This window comes from Phyllostomus discolor, chromosome 11, assembly GCF_004126475.2.
Source record: "Phyllostomus discolor isolate MPI-MPIP mPhyDis1 chromosome 11, mPhyDis1.pri.v3, whole genome shotgun sequence".
Classification (NCBI taxonomy): Eukaryota; Metazoa; Chordata; class Mammalia; order Chiroptera; family Phyllostomidae; genus Phyllostomus; species Phyllostomus discolor.
The window spans coordinates 46923512-46946300 of NC_040913.2; the positions used below are offsets into that span (position 1 = coordinate 46923512).

At 40.2% G+C, this 22789-nt stretch overlaps 1 protein-coding gene across 1 annotated transcript in view; it reads right to left on the reverse strand.

Annotated features, from left to right (window-relative positions):
- ERICH6B (glutamate rich 6B) overlaps positions 1–22789 on the reverse strand; it is a 63866-nt gene that overhangs the window by 33723 nt on the left and 7354 nt on the right. Inside the window, exon 2 of the mRNA XM_036011097.1 lies at positions 7893–8074. Within this exon, the coding sequence (XP_035866990.1) occupies positions 7893–8074 (182 nt within the window). The remainder of the gene's footprint in view (positions 1–7892; positions 8075–22789) is intronic.

Sequence of the window (22789 nt, forward strand, 5' to 3'; positions counted from 1 at the left end):
TGAAGGAATCAATTTAAAAACATCTTCTAAATGGCTAGGGAGACCAGGGTGGAGATCACATGTTTTGGGATAAGAAACTTCCATGATCTTTAGCAGTTTGAAGCCTGTAGCTAGTGCCCAATAAATATTGATTCTTCTCCCTTTGTTCATTTTTTATCTTGCCCACTAGAACTTAAGTTCTGAGAGTGTATGATGGGTTTGTCTATCTTTATATCCTGCCCAGTATATAGTAGGTGTACAGTAAATGTCAGTACATATACAGTAAATGTCATGGAATGAACAATTATTTTCCCTCCTAACTCCATTGATAAATGTTGTTTCCTCCCTTTTCAAAATTCAATTTTAATTCAGATTTAAAAGCACTTACCCTTTGGCTCAGTTTCTTACCTGATCCCTGAACCTTGACACCAAGCCCTAGAAATAATACCTTGGCCACTGGTCTTAATTAGGCTTCCCTAGTCTAAGATGGTTAAAAGATTTTTATGTTGTCACAACTTATATTTAAGTCTTTCATCCATTTTTTATTCTGGTGTATGGTGTAACTTGGTGGTCTAGTTCCATTTTTTTTTTTTTTTTTGCATATACCCATACAGTTCTCCCAATACCATTTATTGAAGAGACTATATTTACTCCATTGTATGTCATGCTCCCTTTGTCAAATATCAGTTGACCATAGAGACATGGATTTATTTCTGGGCTCTCTGTTCTGTTCCATTGATCTATGTGTCAGTTCTTATGCCAGTACCAGGCTGTTTTGATTACAGTGGACTTGGAGTATAGTTTTATATCAGGTATTGTGATCCTTTCAGCTTTATTCTTCTTTCTCAAGATTGCTGAGGCTATTCAGGGTCTTTTTTTGGTTCCATATAAATTTCTGAAGCATTTGTTCTAGATCAGTGAAATATGCAATTGGTATTTTAATAGGGATTGCATGATACCATAAAAGTCCTAGCAGAAAACATAGGCAGTAAAATTTCAGACATCCCATGTAGCAATATTTTTGCTGATATATCTCCTAAGGCAAGGGAAATAATGGCAAAAATAAACAAACAGGACTACATCAAATTAAAAAGCTTCTGCATGGCTAAAGAAAACACCATCAAAATGAAAAGGGAACTGACCATATGGAAGAACATATTTGCTAGTGATACATCAGACAAGGGTTTAATATCCAAAATATATAAAGAATTCATATGACTCAATACCAGGAAGACAAAAAATCCAATTAAAAAATGAGCAAAGGACCTGAATAGACATTTCTCCAAGGGGGACATACAGATAGGCCATAGACATATGAAAAGATGCTCAACATCACTAGCCATCAGAGAGATGCAAATTAAAACGACAGTGAGATACCACCTCACACCCAACAGAATGGCCATCATTAACAAGTCAACAAACAACAAATGCTGGCAAGGATGTGGAGAAAAGGGAACTCCAATGCACTGTTGGTAGGAATGCAGACTGGTACAGCCACTGTGGAAAACAGTATGGAGTTTCCTCTAAAAAACAAAAATAGAACTGTCTTTTGATCCAGCAATTCCACTGCTGGAAATACACCCTAAGAATCACCAACTTAAAATAACTTATGTGCCCCTATGTTCATAGCAGTACTATTTACAATAGCCAAGTGCTGGAAACAGCTTAAGTGCTCATCAGTTGATAAGTGGATCAAATGTGGTACATTTACACAATGGAATACTACACAGCAGAAAAAAGGAACTCCTACCTTTTGTGATAGCATGGGTGGAACTGGAGAATATTATGCTAAGTGAAATAAGCCAGTCAATGACAGATAAATACCATATCATCTCACTTACTTATAAGAAGAATGTAATGAACAAAATAAACTAATGCGCAAAATAGAACCAAAGACATGGAAGCATGAAACAGGCTGACAGTGGCCAGAGGGGTGAGGTGAGGGGGATAATGAAGGAAAGGAGGGGGAGGGACTAGTCAAAGCACATGATTGAATGATCAATGGATATGGACTATAGTGTGGGGATTGACTGTGGAGCAAGGGTTGGGCTGGGGGGGAAGGGCAAAGGGGGAAAATAGGACAACTGTAATCGAATAACAATAAGTCAAACAAAGAAAAAATAAAATAATCCAAAGAGGGCTCTCTTTGGCTGGTGGCTTGATAATTCTGTGTTTCTTACCTTCTTCTGATGGAATGTAACTTTTGAAAGTCGTTTAAAATCATCATTAAATTCTAAAATTAAAATAATACCTTCTGAACCTGACTTCAAGGTGGATAGTATTGTTGAGCCTTCTTGCTCTGTTTTTAGTTTTAATTTTGAAGGTGCTGTTAAAAGACAGAAAAGGGTGGCTGTTAATTATTTTAACCTTACGCTTTCCAGTGGGTTCATATTGGACATTTAGGGTCTGAGGTTCTTTCTTGGCACCCAAGGCTGATCAATGAAGGGGAAAAACTGGCCAGAGGGGACTGCTGGTATACACTGGAGGCTCCCTCTGCCCATTCTCCTTTTTTCTAGGATTGCAATGAACAAGAGGCCCTCTGCATTCTCCTCTGGTCACCATGGGGCCAATTAGGTCCCCAGGATAGATAGCATGACTGAGGTTGAAGGGGCACCTTGGAGATAATTCTTTCTTCTGTAGGAGGAATATACAACCAGAGAGCCATGTGGCTCCAAGACCGTGATAAATAATGGGGTGTGGCTATCACTGTAGGGAGTGGCTATTTCTGCTGTTTTTGCCCCCTAAGAGATGCATAATGGAGACTGGCTGAAAAACATGGGGTTGTCTAGTATAGATGCACTAAGATATGCAATGGGAGGGTACTGTATTTTTCTGAGAACTTTTGTAAGTTCTTGGTGATGCTTACTTTGTGTCTTCTGAAATTTTATTGTCTTCATTCCTTTTTGCCACTCCCATTCCCACCTCTCCCTCTTCCTAAACATATATGTGTACATGTGTACACATATAAATGTGCACAGGTGTGCATGCACACACATGCACACTCAAGGTTCCATGCTTAATAGCAGAGAGGAGCAGGCCTATGAGGAAAAAGCAAAGGCAAACTGCCCCATCTGCTCATGGGAGTATCAGGCTTTGACTTGGTCTGCCATGCTTGGATGCCTTGGCACTTGTGCCTTGTCATTGACTGCTAGTTCTGCTGTGGCCAAGCCCTCTACAGACAAGAACTGTCCAACTTTTAAGAAAACTCATTTCATTGTGGCATGGCTCTCACTGTTAGGGAGAATTTCTTTTTCTTAATATATTTTCTGGAAGCTAGTGCTATGCTAGTCCTTCAATGCAGATGGAGAGGTCAGGTCTTGGTTTTATATGGCAGGTCACCAGGTATTTGCAGGCAGGCATGCTATCTCAGAGACATGTGTCTTCCATACTTTACATGTCCTTTGCTTCAACAGTTCTTAGTATGGCATAGTCTCCTGGACTGCTGTAACAACACCTTTTCCTCCAAATCCTACCAGTCTGCTTCTAGCCCTCATAGAATGTGGTAGCTCTTGGATGGATCAGTTGTGCCTAGGCTGACCGTCGGTGCAAGCTAGAGTAGGACTAATCCCTCTGTATAGAATCTTTTAATTATATTTACTTATATTAACTTTTCTGGCTCTCATATCAGTCATGCCATTGACTTACTGAGCTTATGGTTGAGTAAAGCATCTACAATAAAGAGGGTTTCCCTACATTGTATCTCTCTATCCTGTTGTTTTTATGGGCCTAAAATCAGCATTTAATTATAAATAGTTCTGGTCCCATGTTTCTGCCTGTCAAGATCTTTTGGAATCTGATTACATTGTTCCCATCACCCAACAGCTTCAGGTCATCTACGAACGCAGATCTTCCTCCTACATCTGTATCTATGGCCTATGATAAAATGTGTTGGACAGAGCCCTGTGGCTCTGCACTGGAACCTGGTTTGACTCTGGTCCTTAAACAGTATCTCTGGGTGACCATTCAACAGTTATCACTCCATCATTTTACATTAGCATCCATCTGATATTTCACTCTCTTTTCCACAGGGACATCAGGAAGGCTTTGGAAATGAAACACATTGTGGAATTTGAGTCTACTGGATTACCACTATTTCCTGATCTAATAACTATCAAAAAAGTGAGCTAAAAGCCAGTATTACTTGCTTTGTTCTTGTTAATCCTATGCTAGCTTCTTGTGGTCATTTTGCTCTCAGTATTTGCCCCAGATTGGTTGTAGACTCATTTTCCCAATTTTTCACAATTTCTCAAAAAGTATAAACATGATCAAGCTATTTTTCTCTCTATATATATTCTGGGTGTATTTTTTCTAGATTAGGACACAACAATGTCCTCTGATCTTTTCACTAACTTTGCTTTCCTCTATTTCTTGCCTAATTTTGTTGTATCCTTTTCAATATGAAGGTCATTTTCCTTTACAATGAAGTAAAAATTAAATAGCAATCGAAGGACGTGACTTTATCTGAGTCACTTCTCAACATTGCACTAAACAGTGACACTATCTGCCTTGCTTTTTGCCCCGCTCATATTTTAAAAGGGCCCCCAAATTATTGTTGTTATTGCTATCATTACTACTACTACTACTTTTGGTAAGAATAAGTTTATCCTGGGCAATCAGCTCTCCTGACACTCTTCTTAAAGTTTGAGCCATTTTCCTACACTTATTGTAGGTAAGATTCTACTTATCTTCTTCTCATCTACTTATAAACTGCGTGCGATTTTTCAAAATCCGAGTCCACTGAGGGAAACTTTGTGTAAATGCCAGTATGTACTTTTAGGAGCTTTCCAACCCTGCTCTCCATCTGGTCAGGTGGCTTAAAGTAAATTATTCCACTAATATCACTTCCTCTCTTTCTATTTATCCTCATCCACATTTTCCTAAACACTGTTCTCTTTCTAGTAAGACTGTTTGTTTGTTTGTTTGTTTGTTTTGGATATAAGATATACTCTTCTCATCACCATATCTGCTCTGAATCAGATGAGGATTCAGCAACAATTTCACAAGTATTTAACAAATATTTATAAGTGCTCACTGTATGCCAGGCACTAAGTCTTGAGGATTTCTGTAAGCATGGATGTAATGCTCTGTGTCAGAACTTTTGGTATACTGTGTTTATGACCCTGATGTGTGCCTGGATAGGTGGACACTGGAGGCCATCAATATCCTTTCTGATCCTCCTTCAGTATGCTTCCTCACATGGGTCACGAGGCATTTCTGGTACCTTTAGCAATCCTTCCATGTTGGATCTGCCACTCTCTGTAGTAAGATTTCAAGGATTTATTTCCTCCACATTTGATTCACAGTCTGATTTGCTGAGGAGGAATTTGCCATGTAAAATGCCATTTCTGGCCCACTTAGGGTTGAACAATCTCATAATAAAAAGATGTTTTAAAATAGGAAACTTGCACCCTATTGTATTCATCCTATACTTGTGGTCTGTGGTTCCCCAACACTCCTGCACCTGAGAATCCTCTGGGGATCTTGCTAAAAATGCAAGCAGGGATCTTGATAAAGGCTGGGGATCTTTACAGGTATCTAGTGGTGGGAATGCACAGTCTTGGCCTCATGGATCAGCAGTGTTGATGACGGCTGTCATCTCTGCTTATTCCTGCTGGCCCTCGGCCCCACACCACCAGCACTTTGGATTGCTTTTGTCCACATTGTCTGTGTTTTTCCAACAAGGAGGTGGGTGGCTTTAGCCATGGGATGCAAGTAGATTCTTTTTTGACATCAGCCACAGAGGGAATCCTTAGTGTTTTGTGCTCCAGCTGCAGAGGAACTGACTGGCTTTCCTTCTTGGCATGGGCCCATCTACATCATCCACAGATCATTTGGCCTGAGTCACTTTCCTTATCTTCTCTTGACATGATTTTGAACTCTTCTAACTTCCTGGAGCTCCATATTTCCTGGTTTCCACTTGCACACTTCCATTTCTTTCTCTTATAACTAATCATTCTCTCAGAGAAGTCTTTTTCTTATATATTCATTCCATTCCATTGGCCAGATCAGTTATGTAGCTATTACTGACAAGTTTTGCTGAATTATTATCAATGCTGTCCAAACAGATAGGTTGTAAAAATCATAGGCAGAAGGAGAAGAACCTCCATGAATTTTAGGGAATTGCTTGCTTTTCCCTGTGTTTCAACCTTTACTGTAAAGATCACCCCTTCACATAACTGCAGGAACCTGGGATGTGTCACTGACCCTGGCTTTAATACGGTCCACACCTTTTGCCCAGGGAACATTTACAGTGGGTGGCTAGACTTTAAATAAACACAGAATATATGTTGGTATTAAGGAACTTAGTACTGCTAAGACAATTGTAAAACATGCCCCTATGGAACAAGTATACAGAGTGCTTTAAACTTAAGTTAGATAGAGACATGACTAGCTCTGTAAATTAAACTTAGAAACCAAAAAGATCATGAATGAACAGGTCAAAACAAACAGTAATTTCCAGAGGGCTTTTTTTATGGAGGTGGGTCCACAGAGGTATGAACAGGCCCTGTGCCCCTCTTCCTACACCACAGCCTTCTCTTATCTTCTTTCTCCTATCCCACATCCCTTCAAGCTTAGCATTGGCACTTTCAAGTGATTACCCACTAAACAACTTCCAGGACGCTGCTTGTGAATATGTAGAGAAATGCTCAGATTTTTGCCAGCTGTCATGCTTACTGACTTTGATATAGTTCCAGTGGTTGGGGCCCAGTCAGAGCTCATGTGCTGACAAAGGTCCAACAAGATCTGATTTGGCCTGTAAAACACTCCTCATGATGTGCTGCCTATGCTACCAACCTCCTAGCTTGTGTGGGCTGCCCTTTGCCTCTCCATTCTCCCACATAGGTACAGACTCCTAATTTCATTTAACCACATCGGAGCTATGAAATTTAGTAGGCATAGATGGGTGCAGGGAGATGAGGTGATGGGAAAATCTAATTTACTGCTGCCTTGATTACAGATGTGAAACAAATCTGTGAACCTGTGATGGATCAATCTCACTAAGGCTGGATTTAAATTATTAATAGTGGTGAGAAATTCAGTGTTTCATCCTTAGGATCCTAAAGTGAGGGGCCTTTGGGCTTATTTGGGTAGAGGATTAAGCTACCCACTGAAACCTTGCCAGACTGTCTCTGAGTCTCCCAGTTGTTACCACAAAAGTTCACACTAGGCTGGTTTTGACCAGTCCTGAGTCAGGGCTGGCTTTGACTGCACTCTGAAACAGAGTCTGGGGTTGTCCAGAGGGGCACCCGCCACTGTCCATGTGATTACCTGGATAAGGCCCATCACCTTAGGGAATGGGTCTGTAATTGGGGAAGGAAATGGCCTGTGTCCATGAGGGAAATAGAGTCTGTGTTCATGAAGAACAAGAACAGGAAGATTAATGAAGAGACAGAAAAAGACTGAAGAAGGTAAATTGTCTCAGTACTTTGCTGATGCTCTTTCTCTGAGGGGAGTCTGGGATGGAGGAAGTTTACAGCAGGACTAGTAGAAAAGTTTTTTTTTTAATAAAATTTTTTTAAAAAGATTTTGTTTATTTATTTTTAGAGAGGGAAGGGAGGGAGAAAGAGAGATAGAGAGAAACATCAATGTGTGGTTGCTGGGGGCCGTGGCCTGCAACCCAGGCATGTGCCCTGACTGGGAATTGAACCTGCGATGCTTTGGTTTGCAGCATTGCAAATTGACCCACGGGATGCAGGGTTGACCCACGCTCAATCCACTGAGTTACGCCAACCAGGGGAAAAAGTTTTAACTTCTTATCCAAAATACAACTTCAAATGGCACAGGAAGCAGTTCATACCCTCATCATGAGAGATAATACTTAAGCCCCGATCTTTTACATACATGGAATGCATTCCTCCCCCATCCCCTAGGGAGCCCAGCTATAGGTGGGCAGCAGGTGCAGTTCCCCTTACCCTTGGTCTCATAGATGTATTCCGTCTGTGTGCCCTGGTCCTGCCAGGACAGAGATTCTCCATCATCCTTCATGAAGGATGTAGAAGGCTTCGTGACATAATGAGACTTGCTGGCAGTTTCAAAGATGGGAGGAGAGATAGTGAAGAAGGTGGTCACCTGAGAGATGCCAGCAGGTGGGCTTCTGTCAGAGGGGAGTACAGGATTCAGTCAACTTCCAAACAAGGGCCAGGTAGGAACCCAGAGCCACGGCCTTCTGGGAAGCTGGGGTGGTTGTAACTGCTCTCCAGCTCCTGCGGACTTCTCCCCATCCCAGATGGTGGTCACCACAAGGCAGAAGGGACCAGATTGTGGATCACAGAAAATAGGCTGTGTGCCATTTTGGGCAGCAGACCCCCATGTTGCCAAATGCTGCTTCACTTAGAGTGGAAGAATCTGTGGGTGCCTTCAGAGGCCAATGGGCCAGGCTTCTATAACTGACTGTCCAATGTTCCAAAACGTTCTCTGTCTTTTCTGGTTCATTGCCCTGATCATTCCAGTTGCCCTTCCTGCCTCATAGTTGCCTCAGACACAGTGGAAAAAAATACCAAGGTAGATGTCACAGTAGATTAACATCAAGCTCTGAGGTCTGTCCCCTCTGGTCTTCCTACTACAAATACTACCATCATTGAGAAAGGTTTCTGCAGGGCCTGATGACAGGGTGTTGGTTGTGGGGTATAGACCCTGCTACCTAGTAGCTCATGATGAAGAGGTACTACCCCAACCCACTGACTCACACTGTGTCTTTCCTTAGGAATCTCTGACTTTTAACTGGGGGCAAGAAACTAATTCAAAGGAATGAGAAGGGTCTTTGGGGTGCTTTGGCCCTGAAGTCATCTCATGTAAACTGGCCCAAGAGTTGTAAGGGAAAATGCCCAACATATGAATGGGTGGAAACTATGGTTGGTAGAAAAACATAGACTTTGATGTCAGAAGACCCAAGCTTAAATCTTGGCTCTTGCATGAATAACTTTGGGTAATTTACTTAACTTCTGTGCCTCAGTTTTTGTACCTTTTTGAAAATCATACTTCTCCATAGGTGAGGACAAAATGAAGGTGGGGGAAATTTGGCTGCTGCTATTCTCATAGGGGAAGTAAGAAGTTTAGTAGCCCTTCCTGAGACAGGTCATCCCCTGCCTGCATCAGGGCTCCTGAATGCAGGAACAGGGAGGGGGTCAGGGGTTGCAGTCTGAAAGTGTGGGTAAAGTGGTCGAGGCAGAGAAGAGGAGCCACTCTTTCAAGCCTGGAGACACCACCAGAAAGCTGTTATCTTTCATTATCTGTGGGTGTTATAGGTAGGTCTTGGGCCACTTCAAGGGCCCTGTGGGTAGGCCTGGGTTTGTGCTAGCCAGCAGGCTGGGGCCAAGCAGCTCTTCTTAGGATGTGCCATTGAAAGGGGCTCTGGAGTCAAGCAGCAAGATGCCTGGGTCCTAGTCACATGACTGTAGGGATCAAGAACTAGTGGACACAGGTGAGCTTTTTAGGCAAGCGTCAGCTCTTACCCTGCTCCATGCCTCAAGGACAGATCAGGAGCCTGCTGTGGACTTTTCCTTCTAGTGAGATAATTCCTGCCCTACCTCACTCACCAGGCACCCACTGGGACCCAAAGAGATAATGCAAATCCTCAGGAAAGGACCTTGAGAAGTAGAAGCTGACAACAGACACAGGGATTATACTTAAGGTGATAGTGGCTCTGGTCATCTCCATCTCTGTGTATATTTACTTAGCACCCTCTATGCCACGACTGCTCCAGCCTGGGATGTTGCAGGGCCTTCTGGGGCATATGTCAGGGCTCTGCTGTGGTCTCAGCACCCACCAACCTGGGCCGACACTAGCTCCCTGCTCCATCTGCAATGGGGAGAGTACAAGGAGGACCCATGGGATCCCAGATCCCAGACAGTTTTGACAGTTCCAGGCCCAGTTCCAGTTTTGACAGTTTCAGCAGCTGCTTCAGAGTGGGGAAGAACCCTGGCATGTGCTTGTGGGACCTTCAGGGCATGCATGTGGAATGGGAAAAGGAGACTTCCTATTTATAAGAGAGCCATGAAACTCTTGACTTGAACACACTCCCCTTTCTCACCCTCTTTCTTAAAAAACACAAGTGTAACACTGCTTTCCTAGAGGTTTGTGGAGGCTTCATTCTCTCAGAAACCTTGTGTCGGGAAAATCCAGGGCCTATCTAAGCACTCCAGGGTCCAGACCTAAAATTTGGGTCCCCAAGCCAGAAGCAAATGGACAGACCCATGTTAGGCCCTAGGACTTCTCAGATCATTGTGTTTTCCTCAGGGCCCTAGAACAGAAAATGCACTCAGCTAAACTATGAAGAAAGGACAGGACGGATGGCTGTGTTTGGAATAAAGCTGACCAGGAATCATGATTCTCATTCTAAGCATGCTAAGGTCTCACGTGGTGGCTCATGGAGCTCAGAACAGAGAATAAAATGGTCCTCAGCACTTACTTAGCATGTCCTGTGTGCTAACCACTGTTCTAAGTGGGCCCCATGAGTTAATACTCATTTAATTCTCACCTCAGTCCCATGAAGCTAAAGCTCTCTGTTACCATATTATAGATAAGAAAATCGAGGTACAGGGATACTAAGTGCTCTCTGTTACCATATTATAGATAAGAAAATTGAGGCCAGGGATACTATGGCATGCAGCTGGCAGGTGGAGGAGCTGAGATTGACAACCAGGTAGTCTGGCTCTGGAGTTCCTCTTCTCAATCACAATCTTTCCAATGGTCACTTCACTGTCAGGCTCCCTCACTGCTACATTGTGTAATACTCTGAGTGTCAGTAGCTGAGCTGTTGGGGGCCTTTGAAAAGCCACCCCCTCTTACACATTGCCTTAATGGGAGGCGGTCCTTTCAGATCCATGTTTCTGTGTCCCTGGAAGTGTGAAGCATGGAATGAGGGGGTCAGCAGAGAACAGGAGTGGGGGTCTGGCCTTGCCAGGTCTAAGGATACCCCTGTGTGGAGCCCTTAGTTCTCAAGTTGTAATCTGTCGCTTCCCAATGCAGCAGAGCTGGGAGTTTATCCCTGCTTCTGACCATAATAACCACTGGCCTTGTGCTTTTATAATATCTAGTGTCAACCCACTTTCCAAGTGGAAAGAAATGATCAATCATCCTTTGGGAAGGGATTGTAGGGGCTGAGACTCAAGGACAAGTACTGTGAATCAGTAGCCACCCCCCAACCCCACATTTAAGGCATTTTTATAATTTATTCCACAGGTATGTTATTGACCATCTAGAGTGTGCCACGCTCTGTGGCAATTTAATGAATACTCACTGAATGATCATTTAGACCTTAGAAATATGCCTGAGCAAAGAGATCGCAACTTCTTTTGGGCATTTATTAATCTCTTTGGTACAAGCACATGGGGCCCTTTGCTCTCTTTTCCCAGTACCTCCTGCCCTTTCATCTCTGTAGTTCTAGGTGCCAGGGCTCTGAGCTTGGGACCTGTCCCTCACTCTGTGAGTGACTGGGTGGCAGAGGGGAGCAGTACTGAGAGGTCCTTTGTATGTGACTTCCAGAAGATGCCACCCTGATTGAACTCCTTCTTCCTCAAGGGACCTGTTCCTTGTACCTCCTTCCCCTCTCCCCACTCCCTGCCTTTGGAAATCTAAAGGCTCCTGAAGCATCATCCATAAGCATAAATTTCCACCGGATTTACCCAACAAGAAAGCTATTACCTTGTATTAAGATTAAGCAGGGTTTGCGATGAATAAGTCATCTTGAATTCTATTGGGAAAAAGAAGAGAAAGAAAAGATTAGAAAAAAAAACCCATCTTTCTTTCTAGTTAAAAAAGTTAAGTATGTAATGCTGGGATTGGGGTGGAAAGGCCCTGATGTATAATTTTCATTTTATTTTTACTGTTCCTTAGAGTTGTCTCTCTAAATGGTTTCCTTTAGAAATTATGGGGTTGAAATTTTATAAAATCAAGAAAACCCAAGAAGATAATTGTTATGCAATCATAATTTTGGAATTTCAAGTTTTCTGTATTAATCTTTCATCACAGGTGCTCTCTGTGTCACAGGATGAAGGATATCTGTGCAGAAGAGGTGACTGAGGTTCAGAGAATATAAACAATTAAAAATTATTTTTTGCCCTGGCTGGTGTAGCTCAGTGGATTGAGTGCGGGCTGGGAACCAAAGTGTCACAGGTTCGATTCCCAGCCAGGGTACATTCTTGGGTTGCAGGCCATAACCCCCAGCAACCGCACATTGATGTTTCTCTCTCTCTCTCTCTCTCCCTCCCTTCCCTCTCTAAAAAATAAATAAATAAAATATTTAAAAAATTATTTTTTATTTTGAAGAACTATTTGTGTCATTTAGTCACCTGTTTGTCTTGAATGATGTGATATCAAGAATTTCATGTACAATTGGGATAAAATATGACATCAATTCTAGTAACAGAGAATGGCACGGTAGTAAAGAAATGAGAATCAGAAAATTTGAACTTGAAATTCGCATATTCAACACTTACACTTAATTTACTCATGTGACAGAGCATTACTGAGGATTATTATTTGGCTATTAAAATGATGTCTCCAAAAATTAAGCAACAAAAGCAAATATTGAAGTCACAATACTAAGCTACAAAAGTAAAATTCAAACTTGTATATATAGTAATGTTTAAAACAAGAAAAACAAAACAACAGAACAAGGATCGCTAGCACCCAATATGAAAACACTAAGAATGGGAAGCACAGATTAAAAATCACTAAAATGTGAACTAGCTTTATTTATATTTTGATGTTGATAGGTTGGATGGTGTTTTCCTACTTTTCTAATTTTCCATTAAAAATGAAAAAGGTAGATTTTATTTCTCTTTATGTCACTCTTCTTAGGATTAAAGTATGCACACAATTTATTAAAAAGCATAAAAAGTGATCAAAGGAGAATGTAAAGGAGAAAAGAAAAAGGAAGTCATCAGAAGAGAAAGAAGAGCTTTTCCTGGCTTTTCTAACTATTTTCCATGACCTTGGGGTAGTCACATACCCTCTCTCTAACTCCAGGTTCCTTGTTTGTGAAGTGGGAGCTAAATAATGGCTGGGAGAATTAAAGGAGACAAAAATTGTAAAATGTACTATATATACCCTATGCCATTGGACTATGCTCCCGACCTTCTTCAGGGCAAGTAACACACAGAAAATGATACTGTTTGTATGGGAGAACAGTGAAGGCTGGAAGCAACTGGTACTGGGGCTCAGCAGCTTCCTCCACCAGTTGGTGATTCAAAGCACGCTGGTTGGGAAGCTCTGTCATAGTCCGTGAAACTTCTTGCTTGACAAGTTGGCTGGCTCTCCCATCCCTTATCAGTATATTTTGTACCTTTCTTCTTAAACACACAATTTCTAGGTTGGAAATGGTCACCAGGAGACTCTCATTTGCAAATAGTATCTGAATTATAGCATTTAGGGGAAACAGCATTTGGAGCTGCTGAAGAGGAGCTATTGAGGGTAGATAAAATCAAATCTAGCAGAAATAGAATTTATCTAGGAAGGTCTAGGGTTCTAAAAAACAAAAGGAGCCTCATTACAGTGTGTGTTCTTGTTCTTTGACATCATGATAGTAATGTAGATCGTGCTTCTTCCTTCAAGCAACTTCCTGCACCTTATGAGGTCAGAAGAGTGTTTTTACACCTTACAATTAATTGTATGGTGTGGAAGAGCTTGCACAGCATTTTCAGATATGTTCTTTTATTTAATTAGCTGTGAAGGAAGGTATTATTACACATAGAGAAACTGAAACTTAGAGAATGTAAATGACATACAGGCCAAGGTCAAAAGCCCTGCCATGTGCTGGATCTTCTGACTCTGACCCCACAGCATTTATACATGTTTTACAAAAACTATTTGTTATATTTTGGGGAGTCATATGTGGTTATTGGTTATTCCGTGGCAATCAATGCTGAATTTATATTCAAATTGCTCATCTAATTTTATTGGATGTCCCCACAAACTATTGGAAAAGAAGAGAAGGGTGGGAGTAGTTAGTCTGTCCCTATCCCAATTTGTCTAGTGCAGTGGGAGTCTCTGAAATTTACCTGACTCTAGATAATTGGGTTGGGGGCACAGATTCCTTGCACACTCTATCAGGAGTGTACAGCCCATAGACAACATGCAGCCCAGGATGGCTATGAATGCAGCCTGACACAGAATTGAAAACTTACTTAAAACCTGTTTTTTTCTCATCAGTTTTTGTTAGTGTTTATGTATTTAATGTGTGGCCCAAGACAACTCTTCTTCCATTGTGAACCAGGGATGCCAAAAGGTTGGACGCTTCTGAGTTCATTGCATTTTCTCTTGTCTTTGTTGTGTCCATTTCACAAAATGGGCAAATGTGGCCAGGGGAGGGGTGTAAACTACCCTTTACAAGGCAATGGTAGGAGAATATAAAATACAAAATAACAACAACAACAACAACAACAATAATAATAATGGCTTATACTTGAAGAGTCTTCAAAGGCTATGTGGCTGGCATAGCTCATGATTATTTATGTTATCTAACTCCTTTAATTTTCACAAACATTTTATAAGGTAGGTCAATTGTTATTACTAACTATAATTAAGAAAACCAAAGCAGAAAGGTTAAGTAACTTGCCCAACCTTCTGTATCTATTCAAACGTGGGCAGTCAAGCTCCTGAGAGAGGAAGAAAACAGCTCTTTGTGACAGGCTTTTATTTCTATCACCAAAATAGACAAACAAATGGTGCTTATGCTCTTCCCCCACACCTGATCCCTTGGCAGACATTGCTAGTTGATGATGGCATTCCTTCCTGCTGAGCCCAAATGGGGTCTCACAATCCATCTTAATATAGTGCTCTACCACTCATCTCTAGTAACTAATCCATCAGCATGAGAGATAGAAGCCTATTTGTCATCTCTAGGGCTCATTTTATAGGCTCCAATGAATTCACAAAGTTGTTTTTTAAAATAAATGTGAGTGTGTGCATGCATGTGTATGCATGTATACATGTCTGACTGAAATGAATAAAATTGAACTAGATTCAATTTGCATTTACTGCTATATGGGTCAGGAAGGCACTCTTTTTATGCACTGAGGCTTAAAACAACAGATAAACAAAGTTATATTTTAAAAAGGAGACTGTTCCATATAAAGAAACTTTGATATAGAGACCCAAGATAGTGGAGGAGTAATTGGAGGCTACACTAACCTCTTCCCAGGAAAATCTGGAATTACAACTAAGTTTTAGAGAAATCATTCTGAATAACCAGCTGAACATGAGCTGGAGAGAAGCCTTATAATCATGGACAGACAGAAGAAATGACTTCACCAGAACGTCCAATGGAGGAGATGCAAAATGGCTGGTTTGGCTCTCATGGGCAGCAGCTGAAATTCTGGAAGGATATTTCAGAAGCTCAGGTGTAACCCCTGAGAAGTGTGGAGTATAAACCCCAAGCTGGGCTCCTGAGCCAGTAGCACCAAAGCCAGAAAGGAACCCAGATAACATCAGCTGTGAAAAGCAGTGGGGTTTCTGTCTGCCAGAGAGAGATGGATGGAAATATAGAGAGCCTCTTAAAAGGCCAACACACAAAATTACATTAGTAGCCACTTACCCTGGGCTCTGGCAGATGGAGGGCAGAGTGGACCAGAGATAATGTGAGGAGAGTCTGTGGTGGTTCTGGGGAGAGAGCTGAGGGAATAGCCACCAGGATGCCTATGCTGAGTCATTCCCCATACTGCAGAAGCTAGTTTTTCTTGGGCAGAGCATTCACCCTCCCCGCCTGGCCCCCGCCCAGCCAAGTGGCATCAGCCTGAAGGGAAACAATAGCCCTGCCCACAGGAAAGATTCCGTACCACACTGTGGAGCTCAAGCTGGACTGCTGAGTAAAGCATAAGGCTCTATCACTGATTAACAACTAAGGTGGATCTCTGAGAGCTCTGAGACTTTAGCTGGTTTTATCTGAGGCCTGGTGCTGGTAAAAACTGGTCTTGGTTTGTAGCCTGGCTCATTGTGCACATAAACATGCCCAGCAGAGGGAGCCACAAGCAGTGGATTGCTAATAGCCCCAAACAGGTTGCCTGGGGCCAGTCACAATCAGCACCTGAAAAAGGTCTGCCTCAGAGTCTTTGTAGGTCTACCTAATATGCAGAAACAAACAAAAAGAGGCAAACAAAGAGTGGAGACAAATACGCAGGCCCCAAATGAAAAAACTAGAGAATTCCCCAGAAGAAGAACTATATAAAGTTGAGGCAAGCAATTTATGAGATAGAGAGTTTAGAGTAATGACTATAAGGATACTCAGCAACATGAAAAAAGACATGGAAACCATAATAAAAGACCAGTCAAAATGAATAATACAATATCTGAAATAAATAATACACTGGAGGGAATAAACAGTAAATTAGATGAAGCAGAGGATCAAATTAGTGATTAGTAAGACAAGGTGGAAAAAAAACACCCAAGCAGAACCACAAAAACAAAAGAGAATAAAAAAAATGAGGATTGCTTAGGAAACATTTTGGACAATATGAAGCACAATGACACCTGTGTTATAGGAATACCAGAAAAAGAAAAGAGTGAATAAGGGATCAAAAACTTATTTGAAGAAATAATGACTGAATCTTACCTAATTTGGTGAAGGAAAAAAGTCACACAAGTCCAGGAAGATCAGAGAGTCCCAAACAAGTTGGACCCAAAGAAGCCAACACCAAGACACATTATAATTAAAGCGTCAAGGCTAAAAGACAAAAAGAGAATCCTAAAAGCTGCAAGAACATGGCAAGTAGTTACAAGAACAAGAACAAGGGAGCAGCTACTTGAACAATGATTAAAATAAAAAAAAAAGAAAGTAAAAAAAAAAAAAGAACAAGGGAGCAGCAATTAGACTGGCATCTGATTACTCAACAGAAACATTTCAGACCAGAAGGGAGTGGCATGAAATATTCAAAGTGATGAAAAGCAAGGACCTACAACCAAAGCTACTTTACCCACTGAAGCTATCATTTAAATTGAAGGAAAAATAAGGACCTTCCCAGACAGGAAAAAGCCAATGGAGTTTGTAATAACAAACCATTACTGCAAAATGTTAAAGGGCTTTCTTTAAGAATAAGAAGAAAAGGAGAAAGAAAAAAAAAAGGAAAAGAGTCTAACAAAATAGCACTACATAGATATCCATCAATAATCACCTTAAATGTAAATGGCTTAAATGTTCCAACAAAAGATATAGGGTAGCTGAATGAATAAGAAAACAAGACCCATATATATGCTGCCTCCAAGAGACCCACCTCAAGTTGATAGATACACTAAGATTAAAAATAAAGGGTTGGAAAAAAATATTTCATGCAAATAGAAATGAAAAAAAAAAGCTGTGATAGCAATATTTATATCCAACAAAATAGACTTTAAAACCAAAGCTATAGCAACAGACAAAGAAGGACACTACATAATGATAAAGGGAAAAATCCAACAAGAAGATATAACCCTAGTAAACATTTATGTACCCAATATAGGACCACCTAAATATTTAAAGTGAATCTTAATGAGCATAAAGAGAGAGATCAACAGAAATACAGTCATAGTGGGGGATTTTAACACTACATTGACTCCAATGTTAGATCTTCCAGACAGAAAATCTACAAGGATACAGTGGCTTTAAAAAACACACTAGATTGAATGGATTTAATTGATATCTTCAGAGCATTTCACCCCAAAGCAGCAGAATATACATACTTTTCAAGTGAACATGGAACATTTTCTAGGATAGACCACATATTGGGACACAAAACAAGTCTCAATAAATTTATGAAGATTTAAATTATATCCAATATCTTCTCTGACCAATATGAAACTAGGAATCAATTACAAGAACATTGAAAAGTGCACAAAGATATGGAAGCAAAATAACATGTTATGAAAAATGAATGGGTCAACATAAAGATCAAGGGAAAAATAACATACTTTGAAACAAATGAAAATGAGGACACATCAATCCAAAATCTGTGAGACAATGGGAAAGCAATCATAAGAGGGAAATTTGTAATATTACAGACCTATTTCAAAAGACAAGAAAAAGCTCAAATTTACAAACTAAGTTCACACTTAAAAGAACTTGAAAAAGAACAACAAACAAAGTCCAAAGTGAGAAGAAGGAAGAAAATAATGAAGATCAAAGCAGAAGTAAATGATTTAAATAGTCTAAAAAGTGATACAAAAGATCAATGGATCCAACAACTGGTTCTTTGAAAAGATAAACAGGATTGGCAAACCTTTAACCAGACTCAAAAGGAAAAAAAAGAGATAGGACCCATATAAATAAAATCAGAAATAAAAGAGGAAAAATAACAACTGAAACCAAAGAAACACAAAGGATTGTAAGAAAATATTATGAACAACTATATACCAACAAACTGGATAAGTTGGACAGCTTGGACAACTTGGATAAATGCCTAGAAACATACAATCCTCCAGAACTAACTCAGAAAGAATCAGAGAATCTGAATATACAGATTATACATAGTGAAATTGAAACAGTATATTAAAAACTTCCAACAAACAAATCCCTGGACCAGATGGCTTCACAGGTGATTTTACCAAACATTCTGAGAAGAACTAATATCTCTCCTCATACTATTTCATAAAATTTAAGAGAAGAGAAGCCTTCCCAGCTCATTTTACAAGTCTATCATTATCCTAATTCCAAACCAGATAAACACACTACAAAGAAAGGAAATTATAGACCAATATCCCTGATGAACATAGATGCTAAAATCCTCAACAAAATATTAGCAAACCTAATAGAGTAATACGTCAAAAAAATAATACAAAAATACATAAAAAAATCATGATCAATTGGGATTTATTCTGGGAATGTGAGGTTGGTACAACATTCACAAAACAGTAAGTGTGATTCACCACATAAACCAAATGAAGGATAAAACCCTCATGATCGTATCAATAGGTGCAGAAAAAGCATTGGATCAAATCTAGCACCCATTTATGATTAAAAACTCTCAGCAAGGTGGAGATAGAAGGAACATATCTAAACATAATAAAAGCCATATATGACAAACCCACTGTCAACATCATACTCAAGAGGCAAAAGCTACAAGTGTTTCCCTTGAAATCAGGAGCAAGATAGGGATGTTAACTTTTACCTATCAATTCAACAAAGTAATAGTAGTTCTAGCCATAGCAATCACACTAGAAAAAGAAATGAAAGGCATTCAAATCAGAAAGGAAGAAGTAAAACTGTTTTTATTTGCAGATGACATGATACTGTACATAGAGAATCCCAAAGATTCCACCAAGGAACTACTAGAACTGATCAGTGAATTCAGCAAAGTGGCAGGATATCCAGAAATCAGTAGCATTTTTATGTGCCAATAACAAACTAACAGAAAGGGAAATTAAGAAAATAATGCCATTCACAATTGCTTCAGAAAGGTTAAAATACCTAGGAATAAATGTAACCAACGATGTAAAAGACCTGTGCCTGGGTAATAATAAGACACTGAAGAAAGAAATTGAAGAAGATAACAAATAAATGGAAGCACATGCAGTGTTCATGGATAGGAATAATTAACATCATTAAAATGCCATACTACCCAAAGCAATCTATAGATTCAGTGCAATTCCTATCAAGATTCCAAAGAAATATTTCACAGAACTAGAATATTTCAAAAATTTATATGGAACTATGAAAGATCTTGCATAGCAACAGCAATCCGAAGAAGAAGAAGAAGAAGAAGAAGAAGAAGAAGAAGAAGAAGAAGAAGAAGAAGAAGAAGAAGAAGGAAAAGAAGAAAGAAGAAGAAAAGAAGAAGAAAGTTGGAGCTATCTAATATGAAACTATAAGTATATAGTAATCAAAACATCATGATACTGGCATAAAAACAGACACATGGATCAATGGGACAGAATAGAGAACTCAGAAATAAACCCACAATTTTATAGTCAATTAATATTCTACAGAGGAAGCAATCACATACAATAGTCTAATAATAGTTTATTCAATACATGCTATTGGGCAAACTGGACAGGTATGGGCAGAAAAATGTCGCTAGACCACCTTCTTACACATCACGCAAGAATAAATTCAAAATGTATCAAAGACTTAAATATTAGACCTGAGGATTCCTGGCCAAGATGGAGATGTAGGTAGATATGCTTTGCTTCCTTGCACAACCAAAAGAAGGATAACAACCAATTTAAAAATAAAAAACAACAAGAATTGCCAGGAAATTGAACTGTATGGAAATCCCAAAACCAAGGAGTTAAAGACAAAACATTCATGCAGACTGGTAGGAGGTGTGGAGATGGGCAGGCAGGGCAGAGATAATGCATAGTAAGGCAGTGGCTGGTGGACCAGCAGGTCCCACATTTGTGTGTGGATAAACTGGGAGGAACAAATGGGGAGCGGGAGAGACTACACAACCCAGGGTTCCAGCATGGGGAAAAAAGCTTCCAAACCTCTGGCTGTATAAATCTTTGGAGGCTGCAATGGCAGGAGAGTTTCCAATCACACAAGAGAGTCCATTGCAGGGGCTCACAGCATCCTTGACATACACAAACCCACCCTCTCAGGAATCAGCACCAGAGAGGAGCAATTTGCTTGTGGGTAGAGGGGGAAGTGACTGAAAGCATGGTGAGAGCTGAGCAAGTGGCATTTTTCCCTCTCTGATCCCTCCCCCATATACAGTACCACAACACAAGTGAGGAAGATTGTTCCACCCTGGTGAATACCTATGGCTCCATCCCTTACAACACAACAGGTGCACCAAGATAAAGAAATATGACCCAAATGAAATAACAGATCAAAATTCCAGAAATTGAACTAATGAGGAGATAGCCAACCTATCAGATGCAGAGTTCAAAACACTGGTAATCAGGGTGCTCACAGGAATGATTAAGTAGAGCCACAAAGTAAAGGAAGAAGTGAAGGCTATACAAAGTGAAATAAAGAAAAATATACAGGGAACCACCACTGACAGGAAGAACTGGGACTGAGATCAACAATTTGGAACAGAAGGAAGAAATAAACACTTGACCAGAACAGAATGAAGAAACAAGAATTTAAAGAATAAGAAGATGCTGAGGAATGTCTGGGACAACTTTAAACATTCCAATGTCTGAATCATAGTGGTGCAAGAAGGAGAAGAGGAAGAGCAAGAAATTGAAAAGTTATTTGAAAAAATAATGAAGGAAAAACTTCCCCTATCTGGTGAAGGAAATAGACATGCAAGTCCAGGAAACTCAGAGTTTCAAAGAAGTTGGACCCCAGGTGGAGCACACCAAAACATACAATAATTAAATTGCCAAAAATTAAAGGAGAGAGTCTTAAAAGCAGCAAAAGTAGATGGTTACTTCCAAAGGAGTTCCCATAAGACTATCAGATTATTTTTTTTTTTACTTTTTAAAAGTTGTTGTTCAACTGCAATTGTATCCATTTCCCCCCCCACTCTCCCCCACACCCAGCCAACCCCACCCCCTCCCCTGATCCCATCCTCTGCCTTGGTTTTGTCCATGTGTCCTTTATAGATGTTCCTGAAAACCTTTCCTTCTCTTTCCCCCATTATCGCCTCCCGCCTCCCCTCTGGTTACTGTCAGATTGTTCTTAATTTCAATGTCTCTGGTTATATTTTGTTTGCTCATTTGTTTTGTTGATTAGGTTCCAGTTATAGGTGAGATCAAATGGTACTTTTCTTTCACTTCCTGGCTTATTTAACTTAGCATAATGCTCTCCAGTTCCATCCATGCTGTCCCAAAGGGTAGTAGCTCCTTCTTTCTTTCTGCTGCATAGAATTTTATTGTGTAAATGTACCATACTTTTTTGTTCCACTTATTTACCAATGGTCACTTAGGTTGCTTCCAGCACTTGGCTATTTTAAGTTGTGCGGCTATAAACATTGGGGTACATAGGTTCATTTGAATTGGTGTTTCAGGGTTCTTAGGACATAAGCCTAGCTGTGGAATTGCTGGGTCAAAAGGCAGTTCCATTTTTAGTTTTCTGAGGAAATTCCATACTGTTTTCCACAGTGGCTGCACCAGTCTGCATTCTCAACAACAGTGCACTAGGGTTACCTTTTCTCCACATCCTCTGCAATACTTATTGTTGATTTGTTTATAATGGCCTTTCTGACCAGTGTGAAGTGATATCTCGTTGGGGTTTTAATTTGCATCTCTCTGATGGCTGGTGACTCTGAGCATCCTTTCACATGTCTCTGGGCTCTCTGAATGTCCTTGGAAAAGTGTCTGTTCAGGTCCTTTGCCCATTTTTCAATTGGGTTGTTTGTCTTCCTGGAGTGGAGTCGTGTGAGTTCTTTATATATTTTGGAGATCAAACAATTGTCTGAGGTATCATTGGCAAATATGGTTGGTTCTCGTTTCATTTTAATACTGTTTTATTTAGTTGTGCAGAAGCTTTTTGTTTTGATGAGATCCCATTTTTTTATTTTTTCCTTTCCATCCCTTGGTCTAGGGGACATATCGGTGAAAATATTGCTGTGTGGAATATCTGAGATTTTCCTGCCTATGTTTTCCTCTAGGACTTTTATGGTGTCACAACTTATATTTAAGTCTTTTGTTCACCTTGAATTTATTTTGTGTATGGTGTAAGTTGATGATTGAGTTTCATTTTTTTGCATGTAGTTGTCCAGATCTCCCAACACCATTTTTTTGAAGAGGTTATTTTTACTCCATTTTATGCTCCTGCCCCCTTTGTCAAATATTAATTGACCATAGAGACTTGGGTTTATTTCTGGGCTCTGTATTCTGTTCCATTGCTTTATATGTCTGTTCTCATGCCAGTACCAGACTGTTCTGATTACAGTGGTTTTGTAATACCATTTGATATCAGGTATTGTAATCTCTCCTACTTTGTTCTTCTTTC